General features: G+C 42.9%; 1 protein-coding gene across 1 annotated transcript in view; it reads left to right on the top strand.

The window, feature by feature from the left end:
* Positions 1 to 22,778, top strand: part of ambra1b (autophagy/beclin-1 regulator 1b) — a 54,994-nt gene that overhangs the window by 411 nt on the left and 31,805 nt on the right. The window contains exons 2-8 of the mRNA XM_080001836.1: positions 1,860 to 2,038; positions 9,390 to 9,448; positions 9,683 to 9,866; positions 14,176 to 14,348; positions 14,773 to 14,839; positions 14,920 to 16,415; positions 21,988 to 22,074. Coding sequence (XP_079857962.1) covers positions 1,907 to 2,038; positions 9,390 to 9,448; positions 9,683 to 9,866; positions 14,176 to 14,348; positions 14,773 to 14,839; positions 14,920 to 16,415; positions 21,988 to 22,074 — 2,198 coding nt within the window. The 5' untranslated portion in view covers positions 1,860 to 1,906. The remainder of the gene's footprint in view (positions 1 to 1,859; positions 2,039 to 9,389; positions 9,449 to 9,682; positions 9,867 to 14,175; positions 14,349 to 14,772; positions 14,840 to 14,919; positions 16,416 to 21,987; positions 22,075 to 22,778) is intronic.

The raw sequence follows: 22,778 nt of genomic DNA, 5'->3' as shown, positions 1-22,778 counted from the left end.
TAGTTTTCCTCTAATTCTAACCTTGTTCAACTCGTGCTTTCTCCGTTTTATTTACTATTGAACTGTAACCACAAGTTGTGGTTCAGTTTCTTGGGTTAGGGTTTAGCAGGGATAAGAAAGGACATCAAATACTTAAAAAATAATTTTAGATTTGTGACCATTCTGTATCTGGCGTCTTTAACCAGCTGTGATGTGATTATTATCATTTGTTATCATTTAAAAAATATTTATACAATATAAAAGAACCACATTGCGGTTATTAGTACAGTATAAGCAAAGCTACAGAATTGTGGATTAAAACAGTTATCCAAGTATATGATGTAATTTAATTCCTGCATTTCCCATTTTTCGCAAACACTGCTTCAAAGGGAAGTTTGATTTTGTTCAGTCAACATTATCTAACCACCATCTAGTTAAGCTGTTATCAAACCGGTGTTGATAGTTAAAGCGTTCACTCTTAGGGTGATGTGGCTGATAAGTACCATCCAACATATGGATGTTTTGAAACTGTTCACCTACTTCTGAATGTGTTTATCTTATTTTGATGCATTTATGTGCTTATCGTAGCTGTGTTAATTTCATTCAGAATCACAAATTGTGGTAAAACAAGCCATTACTATGTGTGATAATCTGACATCATTTTGGGCATCATTCTCTTTTTCGGCTAGCTTTTCTGCCGTTGTAATGTAAAATCATTGAGGAAAACAAAAAGGCTTGTTCATTGAACAAAAGTATTATTATTATTGTTATTGTAATTATTTTAATAATTATTATTATTATCATCAACAACATAGCTTTTCCTCAATATTGGGTATACCACTCAGGCCGAGTCATCTTACAGGCTGTGAACATAACCTGGTACGGTCAATTTGAAGCTAATCATTAAGTGTCTCTGACACTGTCTGTTTGGTCCATTTTGAATTCCAGGTTCTCATCATGGCTCTGTCCCTGTATCTGTGTTTGACTTGTAGGACTGGAGTCAGGAAACTGGCTCAGACTCTTGTCTTGGATTTGAAAGTGAATTTATTTTAACAGTCTCAATATTAAGACTGCTTAAGTCCGAAGTTGTATTTTTTTTCCAATATGTTGTCAAGATACAGAAGTGCAGGATTAATGATTTACAAGTAAAGTATTGACACACAAATATCCAGTTTTTACTAAATGAAGTCCCAGAGCAACGGAAAGCAACGTGCGTGCCCCGGCATGGGACAGTGGGGACACACGTTTTTTGGAAGGGGACGGGACAGGACTGTCCCTTAACTCAGTTGTTTTTTAAAATGAAGTTTCATACAAACGATTATCAATAGATGTTAAATTAAAACGCAGGGGAGTTGCGTGCACCCGTGCAGCGCTGTCTGGACGAAAAATAAACTCCATTCCAGTTCTCTGATCTAAAAAAAATATATACATCGTCTGTCATGAATGTCAATCGGTGATGCATGGCGTCGATTGCTGATTTTAATTCTTATTCTGCCCAAGCCCAGTTGCAGTGATTTATAATACCCACTCAGATTATTACAGTCAAACAAACCTGGGAAAAAGAAAGCGCTCTTACAAAGTTAAGAAAGATGCCCCGCTAAGCATTTAGTTGAAGCTTAACATTCAACCATGCCACAATTTGCAATGTTCCGGTCTCAAGTTTCAGACCCATCTTTAAGACTTGGACTTTAAATTGTAATTTGTAGTTGTGCTCCTCATGCAAGCTGTGATCAGCAGTTTTCACTCTTGTTCTGCTTGGCGTCGTTACTTCCACTGACCTCCCGTTCCTTCATGTAAGTTTGTTCACACAGTCTGTCTGCGTCTGTGTCCACAAACATGGAGGTGGACGTGCATTGAACATGTGTCCCGTGTCTTCCCAGTGGACACTTTGCTTGGAGCTGCAGCAGTGAGCTTCCCGAACAGCAGAATGCCGTCTCGCCACACAAACTCTGTTGGGATTCTGTCCAACAGGGAGCGAGGCTCCTACACCTTCAGCTCTCAGAGGCTCCTGCAGCAGCTGGTGGAGGAGAAGGTTCGATGGATGAAATGGCAGAGCCAGGTAATCTCATTATCATATAAGTTCTTATACAGATTTTCTTGAACTAACTTCTTATGCCAGGGTTCTGATCAGGTCCTTGAAGTGCTTGAATTTCATCCTCAGAAATGACTGGAAAGTACCGGAATACCTTGAAAATAGCCTTTGGTGCTGAAGTACTTGAAACTTGGTAGATGACAATGAGGTGTGTGTGTGTGTGTGTGTGTGTGTGTGTGTGTGTGTGTGTGTGTGTGTGTGTGTGTGAGAGAGACAGACAGACGAGATTTATATTATATTTCCATTAATAAAGATAACATTGAAAATGCGTTGTATTTGTTTTGTGTGAAGTCCCTGAAAAAGATAAAATAGTGCTAAAAAAGTACTTGACAAACTTTGTTTAATTACATTGGCTCCTGGGACATGACATGGGTCAGATGTAGTGATGGGTATGGATTTTCCATTATTCTGCAAACATATTTTTTTAGGGAAACAACTTGCCATAAATGTGGAGGGGGGGGGCACTGAGCAGAACCCATTATGCAGTTTGTGGGTTCAGAGCTAGGGGGACGCTGAGGGAGCAGTGAAAATCTTTACTTTGGGTACTTGAGTTACTAAGTAAAGAGTCGTTGGTTTGATTGAGTTTCTAAAAACACTGAGTGAGGGTAGAGGTGGTGAATGATGAACAACTGTCAGAAGAAGATTCAGTCGCTGGCAGAGTGATTCACATCTCCTGAGATTTGTTGGCTATGAACTAAGGAGGGTGGAGGAGGAGTAAGAGGAAAGTGGGGAGTAAGAGTAGAAGGAGGGGAGGTGAAGGAGGAAAGTAGATGAGGAGGTGGAGGAGAGGAGTGTCTTACAACCATTTTTTGAACAGCATTAAAAAAGCAAATTTATTTTTGGTGTCTGTTTGGATCCCGGAAATACCCGACCCGACTTACCTTTGAGTCGGTTCTGTAATATCTTTCTGGGTGGGGAAAAATGTATTCATTCTTAATGGGGGGGAAAAAAAATCACATTTCACATAAAATGTATATTTTTCATGGTCAAATATTCAATGGGTAAACAAAAATATAGCTGCTGGCAGCAATGAGCGGGTGTCATGCCAAGCACGACCCCGAGGCCTGGACCTCCAGCGAGGCAGCAGTGATGCAAGAAGTCAGACCAGAGAGCAGATCGTGCAAATGGTGCTATTGTTTGAGAATGTGACCATTAGTCTGAGAAAGCTATTAAGACATCAGTTTTTGAATGCTCTATGTCCCCAACTATTTCCCCACTCTCGACCTAGTATAATTTCCGGCAAATTCCGGGTATGGCTGTGAATGGAACTGTGTGCGGATTGAAGCAGTAACCCTACCGTAAGTTAGGGGTAGAGCCGAATCCAAATAAAGCAAAAATTGTGGGTTTTTATGAATATTTATTTAGTACAAAAAAAAACATTTTAAATTCGGCGACCTTGAAACGTGGCGCTTGGCTGCGAAGACGAGAGATTTAAACACGTCCAGTCTCTACTTAGACAGGTCTTTATATTCTTAAATTTTATCACTTATCTTCTTTAAAATGCAACCCAGACACTATATGTGTCTTTTTCAGTTAGGGGTGCGGTGCGACCGTGTGTTGGCATCGGGCTCAAGTGGTTTTCTTGCCCGCCGGCTGTAGCGCAGAGCTGGAGGGAATGAGAGGCCAGGGAGAGGAAGAACGGGTGCATAACATTCCTTCACCGGAGGCAGACAGTGTAGGACAGGTTGACAATGATCACACTGATTTAATAACATGGAGTTGGGGTTGTGTTTGGGGACGAGGGCTCTGTACCCGCTCCGTCAGTGGAGGGGACCAAGACTGTCCGGGAGGAACGGGGAGATTGGAAGCGAAGCGAAGGTCTAAAAACCATTCTGTTTCCTAATTTAATGTGATATTAGACGCAGCTCGTGCGAGCATTACATAGTGTAGCCGTAACAGTTAGGGGTGTCACGATTCGATTTGACTTTTGATTTTAAGGTTTTCATTAAAAACAATAATGCAGCACTGATGGCTATGCCATTGTGAAGCTGCTTTCACACATACACTCCAGACAATGCCCGGATAATCAGCTCTGGACATTGCCTGGAATTGGCCTTTCACAAATGCAGCGCACAGATGGAGATTGTCCGTGTCAGATGCGTTTACACCACCTGGAAATACTCTGTTTGGTTTCGACGAGGTTCCATCCGGTACTTTTCCGTAGGCCATTGTGTGAATGACTCCCTTTGCCGGATGTTACGGTTCCATGTACGGGCTAATCATGCTTTAATAAGAGGGGGTTATTACATAGGACCTTGCATTTACAACCTACGCTTACTTCCTGACTATGCAGCATTTTTCACCAAAATGTTTCTGTCTGTGGCGGCCATTTTTCTTGGACTCTCTGTGTTGTTTTGGTAACTTTGAAAAATAAAGATCAAAAGAATCCAATAAACCTGGTTTGGTTGAATTTAGACAAATTGCGCCCCCGGTGGGCAGAAATGTAAAAAAAGGTGTTCCTAGTTCATCTTGAAGCCTTGGACTTAACATCCACCAAATAACATGAATATTGGACAAATTGAATCCCGCACTTAGACTCCTGAATGTTGAGTGGCCTGTGATGGCCATCTTGTTTTGACAGTCTCAATATATGAAGATAAAAGTGTTATCAAAGTAATACCACCTAAACCGTTGTGCTAATGACCAGTGCATGCCTTCGTGTTGTGAACCTGACGTGACCATGGGTGGGCTTTCCAGGCAGGGCACCTCCCGGTGAGGGAGGAGCTTAGGATATCGCTTTAAATAGGGCGGGGGGGCTGAAACAAACAGTGTGACATGTCTGTTTTATGCTGCTGTACTTTATTATTGTTATATTTAACCAACAAACCCGAGCTAACAGGGGTGTCACAATTAAAAATTAAAAATAAAATCGATCGAAAGGAGCGTTCAATTTCGAACTTCCGAATCACAAGTGGGTTTGCGATTCTCCCCGTATTTAGTAGGTAATATTGCCGACATGGTCGCTATATTGGGGTGGTCAAGATCCACCAGTAAACAAATGCAGTGTGCACTGGGGGGTGCGTGTGCGGCTCCCGGCTCTGAACCGACCTCGAGTCAGGAGAGCTGCGATCGGCTCTGGAGGGTACGCTGCACCACATCCTCAATGCCCACCGCACCCCCCACACCCACCTGGCACTAGGGCTGCAGCAACAAATTCGAATAGAATTCAAATATAAAAAAAAAAACAAAAAAAAACAACAAAGTTCAATATAAGTTGATCCAGTTTGTTGCACAATGAACACTTATTAAAGAGAAACATTCCCAGTGACCGTGCCAAGTCAGCAGAGACGCACCAGAGTGTTTTTCTCCCCTCCGGCATTTCACTGTGTGTAAGAGTGAGATTGCACCTTTCACCAGAATGTCCAGTAATTCAACCGATGTGGCGATCAAAGGGGGAAATAAACCCGACCATCACCGACAGAATGTCCTCTAGTGTAGAGATTGCCAAGCACCGGCTCGCAGACTGTACGGGCGGGATTTTTTCAGGAGCCATCTGTGACCTACTCTACAACAGAGCAGCAGCAGGAAACGGAGTAAACTAAATACATCTAAAGTTTTTAATTTGCTCTGTTTGGAGAAAAGATTGCTCTTAAATATTCTCATATTTTTGTTCTTTATCATTTTTAACATTAAAATATAAGTTACTTATTGAGAAACAACAGTTTTTATTTACAAATCAAGACTTGATAGTCTTGAACTTGATAGTCAGTCAGTGATTTAAAAAAAAAAATAATAATACATATGTCTAAATTGAGAATCAAATCGTGACCTTAAAATCAAAAGTAGGGGATTTGAAGAATTGTGACACCCCTACTGTCTAACATAACCCTAACTCGTCAATAGGCAACATTATTGTTGCAGCCAATGAATTGGAATTTTATCAGGGCTCAACATTAACTTTTAAAAGGCGCTGCCAGTCTGGCAACCAGGCATCAGCTTTTGGTTGCCAAAACTGAAAATACAGTTGCCATGTTTAGTGAGAAAATGTGACTGCTTTAGGGTCTTTAGTGGGGAAGGTTACAATTGGCATTCATTCTCAGGACAAATGATTGTGCAGTAGTCAAGGTATCTATTGATTCCAGCTACGATCTTCAGTGATGGAAACATGACATAATAACATGGTAGATACGCCCCGTTTACAGATATTGGCATGTAAATAGACAGGAATTTCCATGTATCATTCAATCATTTAATATCCAATTTAGAATCCAAAATCAGAAGTTATTGGTCCATGCGGGGCCATGAAATGTTGTAGGGGAGTGTGAGGTACCACTTTGTACGAGAACCCCCAGACTCCCCACCGGGCTCTGAGCCACTGCAGGACTGGCCCCGATGCGCTGAGCAGGCCAGCTCTCTGAACATCAGGCCACTACTCCATGCTGCTTTCTACTGGTTTTGTTTTGCCTCCCCCCCCAAATTACACTGGAAACATGACATTTGACAACATGACTTTTCCGGTTTAGGCTTTACACCTCGTTCCAAATTATTATGTAAATGACATTTTTCTCTGATTTTCCTAAATAGTCAATGCAACTGACAATCAGTATAATTTTCACGTCATTAACAGTTATGGTATAATTCAAATGTTATTGAACAAACCTCCCAATGATAACAGTATTTTTTTCAAAAATAAAAAACTCAAAATGCACTGTTTCAAATTATTATGCACAACAGAGTTTCAAAACATTTTATAGGTTGTAAAGAACTGAAAATGGTAATTTGTTGAATTTGCAGCATTAGGAGGTCATATTTACTGAAATCAAAAGCTATTTCAATCAAAAACATCTTTACAGGTCAAGTTACATGTTAACATAGGAGCCTTCTTTGATATCACCCTCAAAATTCTTGCATCCATTGAACTTGTGAGTTTTTGGAGAGTTGCTGCTTGAATTTCTTTGCAGGATGTCAGAATAGCCTCCCAGAGCTGCTGTTTTGATGCCAACTGCCTCCCACCCTCATAGATCTTTTGCTTGAGGATGCTCCAAAGGTTCTCAATTGTTTTGAGGTCAGGGGAGGAGGAGTTTCTCTCCTTTTATGCACATAGCAGCCAATGACACAGAGGTATTCTTTGCAGCATGAGATGGTGCATTGTCATGCATGAAGATGATTTTTCTACAAAGGCACAGTTCTTCTTTTTGTACCATGTAAGAAAGTGATCAGTCAGAAAGTATATACAGTGCCTTGCCGAGGTCATTTTTTTTTTTTGACATGCCCAGGCCCAAGACATGACTCCGCCACCTCCTTGCTGATGTCACAGCCTTGTTGGGACATGGTGGCCATCCACCCACCATCCACTACTCCATCCATCTGGACCATCCAGGGTTGCATGGCACTCATCAGTAAACAAAACTGTTTGAAAATTAGTCTGTGTATTTCTTGGCCCCCTGCAACCGTTTCTGCTTATGAGCATTGGTTAGGGGTGGCCGGATAGTAGGTTTATGCACAACTGCAAGCCTCTGGAGGATCCTACACCTTGAGGTTCGCGGGACTCCAGAGGCACCAGCAGCTTCAATTACCTGTTTGCTGCTTTGTAATGGCATTTTAACAGCTTCTCTCTTAATCCGATTAATTCGTCTGGCAGAAACCTTCCTCATTATGCCTTTATCTGCACCAACCCGTCTGATCTTTGAATCAGCCACAAATCTCTTCACAGTACAATTATCACGCTTAAGTTTTCGTGAAATATCTAATGCTTTCATACCTTGTCCAAGGCATTGCACTATTTGATGCTTTTCGGCAGCAGAGAGATCCTTTTTCTTTCCCATATTGCTTGAAACCTGTGGCCTGCTCAATAATATGGAGCATCCTTAAGTAGTTTTCCTTTAATTGGGCTCACCTTGCAAACTAATTATCACAGGTGTCTGAGATTGATTTCAGTGATCCAAAGAGCCCTGAGACACAATACCATCCAGGAGTTTAATTGAAAAACATTTTTTTTCATGTTTATGCTTAAAACCAATTTGCATAATAATTTGGAACGCGGTGTAGGGTTAGGGCATACTCAGCTACCGGCAATGGGAACGCAGTCAATGGCATATTTTTTGCGAGTTTACCCGCATTAAAAAAAACAAAAAACCATATACACCGTTATTTTGGTGTAAGAACTTTATTAGAAGACTCAGAGACCTCCATCTTTGTTAGCAGATTTTAGAACTAATTTACAAAACTCTTGTCGAGAGTCACCTAAACTGTAGATGTAAGAATAAACTTTTCAGGATTGTGTTGATGTCAAGCAAAATAGCTGGCAAACCCCAAAAGCCCTTGATTCAACAAGCAGAAAGGATGAACAAGGAGGCCAGGAGTGTGCTGGCAGATAGCTCCCATCCTCTCTTCAACCAGCTTGAGCCTCTGAGCGCCAGGAGGGAGGTCCTATAGACTCCCACTGGAAGGGAGGTCCTATAGACTCCCACTGGAAGGGAGGTCCTATAGACTCCCAGTGGGAGGAAGGCCCTATAGACTCCCACTGGGAGGGAGGCCCTATAGACTCCCACTGGCAACTGAACATGTTTTTAACAAGTCCTTCATTTCAAGTGCCATCAGTATTCTTAACTCTACAAAGTGACAGATGAGATTTCAGCCAGAGGCATTAACATGAAGTGTTTTTAATGTGTTTGTATTACTACCTGCTTGTCTGTCTTTATGTTGTTGTCTCATGTTTGGGGATATATTCTAATCAATTTTATCCTCTGCACTTTCTCCCTCCTCCTCTCCTTCTCCCTCCTCTCCTCATCTTCTTTCCTTCCTTCCCCCCTTCTACCCCCCCCCTCATCTCCTCCTCCCCTACTCCTCTCCTTCTCCCTCATCTCTTCTTCCTTCCTTCTCCCTTCTCTCCTCTCCACCTCTTCTCCTTCTACTCTCCCCCTCTCTTCCCTTACCCCTCTCATTCTCCTAGTCCTCTCCTCCTTCCTTCTCCCCCCTCTCTTCCTCTCCTCCCCTACTCACCACCTCTCCTCATGCAGGTCCTCTCTTCCTCCCGCCTCCCCTCCTCTCATTCTCCCTTCTCTCCCCCTCCCCTCCTCTCCCCCACCCCTTTTCTGTCTCCCTCGCAGTGATGCAACAGCAAACAAATGTTTCGACTGTTGAGTCGCGAATCACTCAGATTTTGCCGTCATGAACAAATAATCGAATATTCTCACACCCACAATTTGCATGTTATTTCAAATATTCTTATTTTCAGAGAGTAAATGTTTCATACATAATACCATGAAGCAAAAGAAAGACCTTTAAAGAGATCAAACAGCTTTTTGGATGGAACATTAAAATGTCTTTGAACCTTTGACCAGCTTCACGTCTCTTTATCCTTCTCTATCTGTGACAGAAAGTGGAGTTACCTGACAGTCCTCGATCAACGTTCCTACTGGCCTTCAGCCCTGACCGGTGAGGAGGCTCATGCAATAACTTTATTTATATACTTGACTCTATTCAAAACAAACCAATTCTTATTTTTTTCACTGTTTTTGGCGTTATCTTAGTTGTAAAGTTTTAATGCACATGAATCATCCATCATGAATGAATATGAATATCAACTGTTTGGTGTAGGGCTCTGAGAGGTCCATTGATATCTATTCAATTTAATGTGTTGTATTAGCTGACCTCTTGTACCCTCCTTAGGACTCTAATGGCTTCCACACATGTTAATCACAACATTTATATAACGGAGGTGAAGACTGGAAAATGCCTCCATTCCTTGGTGGGTCACCGCAGAACTCCCTGGTGTGTGACCTTTCACCCCACCATCACTGGACTGGTTGCCTCTGGCTGCCTCGATGGCGAAGTCCGCATCTGGGATCTGCATGTAAGTGTGTGTGTGTGTGTGTGTGTGTGTGTGTGTGTGTGTGTGTTGTGTGTGTGTGTGTGTGTGTGTGTGTGTGTGTGTGTGTGTGTGTGTGTGTGTGTGTGTGTGTGTGTGTGTGTGTGTGTGTGTGTGTGTGTGTGTGTGTGTGTGTGTGTGTGTGTGTGTGAGATATGCGATGCTAGGGTGCTGGATACGGACACCAACTTGGGACAACTGAATTGCCGCCCCCCACTCCATCCTTGAAGTATAGGAATTTTGTGTTTCGGGTGTAGCAATCCATAGTTTCCATTCGAGGCTAGGTACAGGCAAGGGTCACCAGTCCTCTCGCCCGGCCTGTGATATATGTTTGTGTGTGTATATTTATATATATATATGTGTGTGTATATGTATATATACGTGTATATATATATATATTATATATATATATATACACACACACACACACACATACACTACTCACAAAAGTTTGGGATATTCGGCTATTGGGTGAAATTTCAGGATGAACCTAAAATGCAGTATAACCTTTACAGGTGAACTTAATTTGACCTTCTCTAAACTTTTGATTGCACATGTCCAACTGTTCAATGTTTCAGTACTTTTTCAGTACTCCTGAACGGCAAAATTCACAACAGGTGTTTGATCCATGAATCGACCAATACATTTCCTGGTTCAATTAGAATTGGTATTTAAACAGTCCTCTTCATCATGCTGTTCACATTTTGACATCATGAGACCAAGACGACACCCAACAATTGATCAAAAGTACCTCGCCATTGTGAGGCTTTAAACAGGATGTTCTCAGAGGGAAGTGGCCACTGAGCTTAGAGTGTCACAGAGTGTCATCAGCAGGTTGCAACAGAGATACAGAGACTGGAAGAGTCACAGGCAGGCATAGAAGTGGACGTCCTTTGGCCACATCCCACACTGATGAGCGCTTCATTGTGAACAGTGCCCTGCGGAACCGGATGATGAATGCCACTCAACTCCAGGCACATTTAAGGGAGGTGAGAGGCACCAAGTGTCACGTCAGACCATTCAAAACCGTTTACATCAGCGTGGTCTGCGTGCTCGACGACCTGCAATGGTATCTGACCACACCACCAGGCACAGGCATCATCGTCTTGCATGGGCCAGGGAGCATTTATGCTGGACGAGGGACCAGTGGGCCTCACTGCTGTTCTCTGATGAAAGTTGATTCACATTGAGCAGAAATGATGGCCGCCAATGATGTTGGAAACGTCAAGGAGAGCACTATGCATCAGCCACTGTTGTCAGCAGACAAGGTGGTGGTGGTGTTACAGTGTGGGCAGGTGTGTCTAGTCAATACAGAACTGCCCTACACTTTGTGAATTGTACAGTGACAAGCCCATACTACCTGATACTACCTCATTCATCCAGTCATTGTGCCCCTGCATGAACAACACAGGCTTAATTTCATCTTCATGGACGACAATGCTCCAGCTCATCGAGGTTGCATCATTAGGGAACGGCTGCTGGAGAGTGGGGTACCTCAAATGGAGTGGCCTGCACTTTCTCCAGACCTGAATCCCATAGAAAACCTATGGGATCAGCTGAGTCGCCGTGTAGAGGCTCGTAACTCTGTACCCCGGAACCTCAATGACCTGAGGGCCGCCCTTCAAGAAGAGTGGGGTGCCAGGCCTCAGAAGACAATAAGTCGACTTGCGAACAGCATGAGATGTCGTTGTCAAGCTGCAATTGATGCTCAAGGGCACATGAAAAGTTATTGAGACATTGACATTTTTTGTTGTGGTATAGCCACTGCTGTTGTTGGCTTTTGTTTCAATAAATTGTTTGAGATGAGGAAATCTCCATTGCATGCTTCGACTTAAATGCCCTACTTTCATGATATAATATCACTGTAGAGTGAACTTTTTACATTTTCCATAAATTTGTGTGTGTGTGTGTGTGTGTGTGTGCGAGACTCACCGCATACTTTACGGTCATTTGGCGGCTTTCGACTTTTTTTTTCTTCGCATCATTTGAAAGTGGAGAATCCGCTTCCAAACAAGGTGTCACAAATATTTTGAAAGCAATGACTTGTTAATGACAAGGGTGTGGCAAACTGATTCTGAGAAGATCACCTTCAAAGTTTTACCCACACCAGGTTCATTCAGCCAGCTCCCAGATTGCAAATGGGGTTGGCGGACAAGCAAAGCCTCATGGATAATTAACATACTGCAGAATGGGCCAATCACAAACAGCGTTGAACAGCGTCAAAAACACACAACTGATTTTTTTTTTTTTAACTTTTATTTAACAATAAGAATATACATGTTTTATAAAAGTGCAATTATTTTGGAGTTTAAAAGTATGGACAACACAACAAAATGTAGACTATCAGTAATATGAGTCTCAGAAAATCTGAAAATCCGTCACCAACCTCAACAGACTTTATCACATCATCAACTTCTTGCGTTGTAACAACAACGGGCGTATGGTTGGTCTCCTCCAGTGGTTCTTGAAAATATTGTGTTTCTTGGTCACATTAAGGTTGAAATCCGCTGTTTGAAATGTTCTCCAAGTCCAGGATAATATTAGATTCAGCAGCACTGTCGTTCTCAGCGTCGCTGAACTGGTGCTTTAACTGTCTGTATAGGGAAGTGACGTAGGTGCGTGACACGAAGGTTTCTTCTTCAACGCATTTCACAACAATGGCTCCGTGTGTCTGAAAGTCGTACGATTTAAAGGTTGAATTCTATCAAAACAGTTTTAACATTGTGACTTCACATCACATGGAATATGGAGGAATTATCTTCACCTGGACGCTCACATTAAAGGAAACAATATTTTGGCGCTGTTCAGCGTCTCGGTAAGTGAACTATGTTTCCCCATGTAATTTAATGGGAATATTTAACTCCACGGTTTAACATTTTTCTACTACAGTGGTACCTCGACTTACGACTGTAATTCGTTCTATAAGAACGCTTGTATCTATCAAAACAGTCGGATATCAAAGCAATTTTTCCAATATAAATTAATGGTAACTCATCTAATTCGTTCCGTGCACCGAAACATAATAAATTTACACTAAATTTTAACCTTTTTCACATGAAACCATACTGGAAGTTATAAACAATAAGTAAGGATTACGAAAAATAATAAATAACAGAGTACAGTAATTTAAATAGGCACCTTACCTTTTTTTGTGACGACCGATGGCTTACTGAAGACAAAGAGTGTGGAGGAGGAGGAGGCTGAAGCCCCCTCATTAACATTTTGCGATTTTTCACTTTTAGATTTCTTATTTTCTTCCATCACATCTTCATTTGGCCTTTTTACACCACTTTGAACCTCACTTTTTTGAGGTAGCGTTCAACCAACACTTGCTTTTGCCTACGCTTTTGAATGGCTTTAAAATAGGCAACATTATCAGTACACAAATTAAGTTGATGATTTACCACTTCTTTATTTGGGTGATGTTTTAGAGCAAACTCCTGAAATTTCTCTCAATCCTGAAAGAACGACCGTAAATCGGCATTTGATATCACTTCCTCTACCTCTTCCTCCTCCCCCAAAGAAACCTCTTTCTCCAGTCACGTGTACACAACGCTCATATTTTTCTATGATGTCCTTCTTAGGTTCAATGGGAATCATTGCCTTTTTCTTTTTCCCATCATCCTTCTTCTTTGGACTCATCATGAAGGGTGAAAATAAACAAAATACACAGCACAAACACGGTAAATATGAAAAAAAAATCGATAAGCCACGAACTACGTGCACACACGATGTAGGTCGCTCGCTGACTGAGAACGGACATGGCCGCCGACATGCCAACTGTAAATTTCCACGGTGCTTCTTGGAGCAGTCGGTCGCAAGTTGATACATTTTTTTGTGACTATCGCTACTCGTATCTTGGATTAGTCGTAAGTAGGTGTGTGTGTGTGTGTGTGTGTGTGTGTGTGCGCACACAGCATGTGTGTATACATAATGTGTATATATACTGTATGTAAATGTGTGTGTATATATGTATGGATGTTTATACTGTATATGTACATGTATATGTGTGTGTGTGTATATATGTATGCAGTATGTATATAAGTATATAATGCCAGCACATTGCAACAGTACAGATGGAATGTTACAGATTCGGATAGGATGGGTTAATGAACTTCCTTCCATCCTACTGGTACCTGTCTGCCAAATTGGGAGGCCCTCGGGCTAACCAGAACCGGAAAGACTTCAGCTTGACAGCCTCCCTCACCACTGGTGTCCATGAGCAGCTTGTTGTTTTGCTATTGTTTTTATTGATAATTCTAGTCTAGTAATAGTTTGTCTATTTGTGTTTCAGGGCGGAAGTGAGAGCTGGTTCACAGAGAGTAATGTAGCCATTGCCTCACTGGCCTTCCATCCTACTGCTCAGCTTCTCCTTATCGCCACTAACAATGAGCTTCATTTCTGGGATTGGAGCCGCCCAGAGCCCTTTGCTGTTGTCAAGACAGCCAGCGACACGGAGAGAGTCCGGTGGGTTGTTAGATGCTGCGATTACATTTCTTTACTCTGTTCCATTATAGTGTGTGAGCAGAGTTAGCATTGTTCATATCTTTTCAGTCTGCTTATCAGGCTCATACTAGAAGATTGAAAGCTCCAAGCCCCCTCACACCTTTTTTGTTATTTATGACAAGAAAGACTAGATCATCAGTATAAAGGCCACCACATATGTACTATCTAGATTCATCAGAAATTGAAATGGTATACTTTGTGTTGCGCAAATCGTAAGACATCTGAAGAATAAAAGTAATAATAGACAGGTGTCTATTATTTTGTTTTCCACCATTTCACACTCCGTCAGACCGTGTCCAAATTGGATAAGCTTTGTGTAAAGCATTTATAGTACAGTACAGAATTTGTGTTATTTTGAAAATGATTAACTGATTTTCCATTTCAGGTTGGTGAGGTTTGATCCACTCGGTCACAACTTATTGACAGCCATAGTTAATCCGTCCAATCAGCAGGTAAGAACTCTTCTTTCTTCTAGTTGATTTCTAGTTGTTTCTCAATAACGCCTTGATGCTACTTTATACTTCTCTTTCAGAATGACGAAGACTCTGAGGTTCCCATGGATAGCGTGGAGATGCCTCACTTCCGCCAGCGCTCCTTCTTGCCTTCCCAGCCAGTGCGTCGCACCCCGATACTCCATAACTTCCTCCACATCCTTTCCTCTCGCTCCTCTGGGCCCCCAGGGGTAGGGGAGCAGCAACGGACCGATGGTGAATCTCCCAACATGCCTCTGGTCCAGTATCCGGGCTCAGAGACTTTCCCTGGCTGCACCCAGCATCTGGGCATGGTCTGCCTCTGCAGTCGCTGTGCAGCTAATCGCTCTTCTTCCTCCTTGGGTCCTTCTGACCCTCCACATCCTCCCCCCTCGTCCTCCTTCTCCTCGGCTCGCACTGAGCCTAGACCGCCATCAGAGCGAGCTTCAGCGTTTACTTCGGTCTACTACAGTCCAGGAAGTTCTCTTCAAAGCTCTGGACCAAGTAGCTCTCTGGCCAGTCCGCCAGTTGGCTTCCAACCCTCTGCCAGGGTCCCCGGACCCTCTGCCAGGGTCCCTGAACCATCTGCCAGGGGTCCCGGACCCTCTGCCAGAAGCCCAGCATCCAACTGGACACGCAGCTTCTTGAACATGAGGGAGGGTGGAGCAGGGGGTCTAGCTGGAGGCATGCTTCCTCCCAGGACCAGCTCCTCCTCCTCAGTCAGCCTCCTGTCTGTGCTACGACAGGACTCGACCTCAACTTCGCCTGTTTATACCTCCGCCAGCGAGGGAAGAGCTTTCCCTCCCCACTCTGCACAGCTCCCCAGGCCTCCGGGTGGCAGCAGTGCTGCTACCAGCAGTGGGCATCATCCCTTCTGGGAAGGAAATCGCAGCAACCCAGCAACTTTCCGCAATGTTCTACAGTGCAACCTGAGCCGCTACTTCATGGAGTTTGAGCGAGTGCAGGATCTGGACTCTCCACTGGGGGGTGGCAGTCAGGAGCAAAGCCAAGAGCTGCTGAACAACAACATGGAGCCAGATGGACCTGCCCCTTCTTCTTCTTCTTCTTCCCCTCCCATCATTCACTACCAGCCCCCTCCGCCCCCTCACCCCTCCCATTTAGAATCCAGTCCCCCCCCCTCCTCCAGCAGTGGCCCACCTTCCCGTGGCCAGCTGAACCGCTGCAGGGCCTGCCACAACCTGCTAACCTTCAACCAGGACTCCCAGCGCTGGGAGAGAACAAGCCAAGCCTCCTCCACCTCCTCATCCCCCCCCCCCTGGCAGCATGACGAGCCCCCTCCCAGGCCAGCAGAGGAGCAGAGCCAGGAGAGCTCCCCCCAGCAGCTCTCTGCTGGGGTGGGCGGAGCTATGAGAGTCCACTACCCAGTCAGCTCTCCCCCAACGCCCCCAGAACAGATAGTCAGTTTGGTGTACAACCAGGAGTCTTCTCGCTGGGAGCGAGTCTACCGGCAGGCTGGAGCTACCCGGACAGCAGAACCTCCGGAGGCCTTGAACCAGGACATGGCAGCGGATCCTCCGGATGAAGACTCACTGAGGAGGTAAGAGCTCCTACTGTAGCGTAGAAACCGGAAGAACACCGGAGGGTGTTTTTCACTTTTATGAATTTCTACTGCCCTTCTACCTACCTCATTAGTAGCAGAGTTTCTGAATAATTGTCAATAAAAGCGGCTTCAAAGGTTCCCCCTCGTCCTTCAGAGGTTCCCTCTCATCCTTCAGAGGTTCCACTTCCTCCTTCAGAGGTTCCACTTCCTCCTTCAGAGGTTCCATTTCCTCCTTCAGAGGGTCCACTTCCTCCTCAGAGGGCCCTCTTTCTCCTTTAGAGGTTCCTCTTTGTTCCTCGGAGGGTCCCCCTTGTTCTTCAGCGGTTCCCCTCCTTCTTCAGAGGTTCCCCCTCTTCCTTCAAAGGTTCTCCCTCATCCTTCAAACAGAGGTTCCTCTCCTTCCTTCAGAGCTCCCCCCTCTTACTTCAGAGCTCCCCCCTCTTACTTCAGAGCTCCCCCCTCTTACTTCAGAGCTCCCCCCTCTTACTTCAGAGCTCCCCCCTCTTACTTCAGAGGTCCACCCTCTTACTTCAGAGGTTCCCCCTCATCCTTCAGAGGTTCCCCCTCATCCTTCAGAGGTTCCCCCTAATCCTTCAGAGGTTCCCACTCATCCTTCAGAGGTTCCCACTCATCCTTCAGAGGTTCCCACTCATCCTTCAGAGGTTCCCACTCATCCTTCAGAGGTTCCCCCTCTTGCTTCAGAGGTCCACCCTCTTACTTTAGAGGTTCCCCCTCCTTCTACAGAGGGTCCTCTTTCTTCTTTCGACGTTCCTCTTTGTTCCTCAGAGGGTCCCCCTTTTTCTTCAGAAGTTCCATTTACCATTTAAATGCTGAAAACGGGTGGAATTCCCCTTATTCCCCCTAGCAAATTTTTTATCCGATGCTTGAGAGTATTCCAGAAAGCTTGGTTTGCATGAGCGGTAAGTTGCTCAAAAGGTTCCGGTATTGTTGCAGTTAATTCAGACTAATTGTGACTAATTATGTGTGCACTCACGTTTTTAATCCAATGCCGAGCAGTGGAACGCAGACTGCTGCAGGGTCAATAAAAATGTTTCTTTCACAGCGAAGGAGCAGGAATTGTTAACGGTACAACATGACGTATTTTAACATATTATTATGAAAAAAGGCAATATTAAGGCTATTGATAATACCACACAATACAATACCATTAATGCCAAATTTAGCATGTTGCAATAACTGCGTTTCCATTTCAACTTATCATATATTTTTTTTGTTGTTACTTTGACAGAAATAAAAAGAAAATGTTCAAAACCCTAACCCAAATAAATGCATTGCATCTACACATATAGTGTGTGAAAATGTTGCTGCTGTGTTCATTCCACAAATATAAGAGCATCTATGTACATTGATGCAGTCTGCTTCGTATCTAAGTCTACTGCACCAAATACATATTAAAGCTGGAGGCCTGATTCTAAAATGACAGAAAATAGGATTATAATATATTGGTCTATTTTTATTTATTTTAATGATTATAATTCTTCTTATTTTCTTTTTTTAATAATCTGCAGTTGATTGAAAATCTCAATGCATTTTGAAGCTTTTAGAATACTTTTAAGGCACATTTTACATACTACAGTTTACGGTTGCCTCTTTGCCTGGGGCAAGTAAAATTTATACTTCGGCAAGTGGAATCTGCCTTGTAGCCGCCCGAATGGGCAAGGAACATTTTTGTCCTGCCAAAAATAATATCAGTAATAAATAGAACATCTGTGACATTGAGAGTGATAGTCGCTAATAGCCTCGCCCTCGCCTTTTCTTGAAAGTTTGCCTATGGGAAAGTGTAAAAGCTTGATGCAAACCTCTAACCTCTCTCAGTCCAGTCACAGATAGGTTAAGTTCTCTGGTGAATCTATACCTTCATGTAGATGTTCCTCTGTGAACCTCAAAGTACGCCATGATTCCTCTTACCTAGGATACCTGTGCTCAATCAACGATGATTCAAATATGCCAGCAATATTAGAAATGAGGTCGACTTATTTAGACAGATGGACACAATGGATACAATGAACCTGATGTTGATGGCTTACTGGCATATTGTCCATTTTAATGATAATTATAGCAATAGCCCCACAGTCATACAAGGTAATTATATATTTGATATACATACAAAGCGGAAATAAGCATGTGTAACTTAAGTCAACGTATCAAACCACTGAATTTTGACACTAGGAGGAAAGCAGTAGTTGCCAAGGTAACCTAAATGGCTTCCAGGAATAGTTTCCTTTGAGACGTTCACCCAGCTAGTGGAACAGTGTAAACAAGCTTTGTGAAACAGCCACTGATTGACTTCATGTCTTGATGATGATGATGGCTCATGTTGATGTGGTGTCATGTTGTGTAGGAGCATTGGGAGGTGGCGTATGGATGTAGGTCTGCATGACTTTTATTGTGATAACAGTGCATCTACCTGCATCTTCACAACAAGGAGGAACTGTTTATATTTGATTCATCCCTCTGTTTTTTTCCTCAGGAGTTAGTCCTTTATGAACAGTTTTGAGAATTTGTGCAATTTGTGTGTGATTAAAAAAAAAAAAATGCATAAAATTTCATATTCATCCTTAAATGTTCTAACTCCACAATATGTATTAAACACGGCATTATGTGATAGCCTTTTGGCAAATTTGCTATTTGCCAAAAATAATTACATATTGCGTTCAAGATGTTGATTACAAAATGCAGGTGTTATTTCACAGTAAAGGTCAAATTTATTAGTAAAGAGGTGTTCTCCCACCTACTCTTTTCACATCTCTCACCTGAGCTTTGGATGGAATTTACAGTCTTTAGACATAAAAGAAAATGCATTTGATCAACTTTGTTGGAGGGTAGCCTGTTAGGAGCTCCCAGATCAGCTTCATCAATCCAACTTTCCTTTTCCTTGCAGTGCAGAGGATAATTCCCATATATACACTACTCACAAAAAGTTAGGCATATTTGGCTTTCGGGTGAAATTTATGAAAAAATGTAGGAAAATGTAAAAAGTTCACGCTTCAGTGATATTATATCATGAAAGTAGGGCATTTAAGTCGAAGCATACAATGGTGATTTCCTCATCTCAAACAATTTATTGAAACAAAAGCCAACAACAGCAGTGGGTATACCACAACAAAAAATGTCAATGTCTCAATAACTTGTCATGTGCTCTTGAGCATCAATTGCAGCTTGACAACGACGTCTCATGCTGTTCACAAGTCGACTTATTGTCTTCTGAGGCCTGGCCCCCCACTCTTCTTGAAGGGGGCCCTCATGTCATTGAGGTTGTGGGGTACAGAGTTAGGAGCCTCTACACGGCCACTCAGCTCATCCCATAGGTTTTCTATGGGATTCAGGTCTGGAGAAAGTGCAGGCCACTCCATTTGAGGTACCCTAGTCTCCAGCAGCTGTTCCCTAATGATGCCACCTCCATGAGCTGGAGCATTGTCATCCATGAAGATGAAATTAGGCCTGTGTTGTTCATGCAGGGGCACAATGACTGGATTAATGATGTTATTTAGGTAGTATGGGCTTGTCACTGTACCATTCACAAAGTGTAGGGCAGTTCTGTATTGACTAGACACACCTGCTCACACTGTAACACCACCACCACCAAAGGCTCGTCTGGTGACAACGGTGGCTGATGCGTAGCGCTCTCCTTGACGTTTCCAACATCGTTGGCGGCCATTATTTCTGCTCAACGTGAATCTACTTTCATCAGAGAACAGCACTGAGGCCCACTGGTCCCTCGTCCAGCATAAATGCTCCCTGGCCCATGTAAGACGATGATGGCTGTGCCTGGTGGTGTGGTCAGGTACCCTTGCAGGTCATGTAGCATGCAGACCACGCTGATGTAAACAGTTTTGAATGGTCTGACGTGACACTTGGTGCCTCTCACCTCCCTTAAATGTGCCTGGAGTTGAGTGGCATTCATCATCCGGTTGCGCAGGGCACTGTTCACAATGAAGCAGTCATCAGTGTGGGATGTGGCCAAAGGACGTCCACTTCTATGCCTTTCTGTGACTCTTCCAGTCTCTCTGTATCTCTGTTGCAGCCTGCTGATGACACTCTGTGACACTCTAAGCTCAGTGGCCACCTCCCTCTGAGAACATCCTGTTTGAAGCCTCACCAGCCGAGGTACTGTTGATCAGTTGTTAGGTGTCGTCTTGGTCTCATGATGTCAAAATGTGAACAGCATGATGAAGAGGACTGTTTAAATACCAATTCTAATTGAACCAGGAAATGTATTGGTCGATTCATGGATCAAACACCTGTTGTGAATTTTGTGGTTCAGCTCCTTGTTAGAGAACAGAAAGTTGTGCAAAAAGTACTGAAACATTGAACAGTTGGACATGTGCATTCAAAAGTTTAGAGAAGGTCAAATTTAGTTCCGTGTAAAGGTTATTGTGTATTTTAGGTTCATCCTGAAATTTCACCTGAAAGCCGAATATCCCTAACTTTTTGTGAGTAGCGTATGTATTTATTCACTGCTTAAAAAAACAAATGCATTTATGCAAATCACTGTTTTCCCTGGAGTTGTTGATGCCATGGATGGGAGGATATTATGATCAATGATAAATCAGATATGAGGATACATACATAAAAAAAAAAATTGTAATTAAAGAAAAAGAGGCTACTGTCTGTTCATTATTATAATTTTGCAGCTCAGACTATAGTAAAACTGTGACGTTTTTCACTCTCCTTCATCAGTAATTTTGTGTCCTATTCTGATGATATTCTGGATTATTTTTACTGCGAGTGAAACTTTGTATGATTCCAGGAGTTATTCTGTCCATGACTCATTGGTGGACTCTGCCTTTTTGTTTTAAATTCCAGGTCATGGTGCTGCTGCTGCGGTAGAACCCATGACCTTGGATGGAGACAAAGCTTTCTCACTTGGGGCTCTAAAGTGCAGGAGGAATGTCTCATTTCATGATGCCAGCGGCATTTTTTAAGGCTTGATTTTCCTTTCTGTGAATAATCAAAAAGCTTGTTTTTGGTCTCATCTGTCGACGGAACGTTCTCACAGGACTTGGGCTTGTTCAGGTGTGTTTGGGCTTTCTTGTCTCTCAGCAGTGCTTCCTCCTCCTACCAGAAAACCTTTCATGGAGTTGGAGCTCAAACTGTCGTACCTTCTAGAAGTAGGTTCGAATGGAATTTCCACCATTTAAACAACCCTTGATCAGCTCCTCTTGTGTCCTCATCCAGGCTGCAGAGCCCTGGTCTTTAAACTTCAAGCATGTATCATTTTCTTCAAAAATGCAAGTTTGATATAGTTGTTTTTAGGGGATGAATACAATCTGATGCCAGTACCAATCCTTCATGAATATGTTTAGTTTGGTGTAAAATCTTAATCTTTGAATCTTTAATCAGTGGGCGTGGGCTAACTTCATGCCCCAAACATGTGTGATGTTCCCTCATGACTTCCTCTTTTAATCTCTGTGTGTGTGTGTGTGTGTGTGTGTGTGTGTGTGTGTGTGTGTGTGTGTGTGTGTGTGTGTGTGTGTGTGTGTGTGTGTGTGTGTGTGTGTGTGTGTGTGTGTGTGTGTGTGTGTGTGTGTGACTTTCTCTCAAATAGGAGACTGTTGGAATCTTCTTTGTTATCTTTGTCTCGTTATGATGTGACGGGGTCCAGGGACCATCCCATCTACCCCGATCCAGCCAGGTACTACTCCACCCACACTAAATCCTTGTGTCTTTGCTACATCCTTTTATTTGTATTTATTCAGGGTTGCATTTCAGACGTCATCACACAACAGAAAAAATTAATCAGGAGCAAAATGTGGTTCCTGACAAAATGAGGCTTCATGTCTAAAGAGAATAAGAACACATGACACATTCACTTCCAGTAATGAAGGAAATCCAAGCATCATGGAGTCGGCCAATAGCAACCCAGCTTTTGCCGATTTTACTCTTGACTTTTTACTCAGGGTCTTTTGTTTCTTAATTTCTATATCCACCAACGGATTGAATGGAAAAACGATTTCATTTGGGAAAAGTCCTAAACACGATGTAACTCTCTCACGTTTGATGAACATCATCTTCTTGGTCTTCTAGAAATGTGACCTGGAGCAGACAGTTGACTGTCCACGTCAGACAACAAGGAGCTTTTTCTCATTTGTCTTATTTAGAATATGATTAACCATTAACACTCAAGTTCTATCAGGTTGTAAAATAAAGGTTCAAGTGCTCACGATGCAAAAAAGTTGAAGTGAACTTGAATTTTAACATTCTGTTGTTAGGAAATAAAGGTCAGTCCAACATGGAGGAAAGCGTGATATCTGACCAAAATGTTTTAGTATTGTATTGGTACGAGTTGAGACTTAATTCTTTCTATAATTGTAATTTTCTAAATATCTGATACCACCT

Source organism: Zeus faber (assembly GCF_960531495.2).
Source record: "Zeus faber genome assembly, chromosome: 6".
Lineage (NCBI taxonomy): Eukaryota > Metazoa > Chordata > Actinopteri > Zeiformes > Zeidae > Zeus > Zeus faber.
Note: the sequence above shows the minus strand (reverse complement) of the source record. Positions and strands in the feature narration are given on the sequence as shown.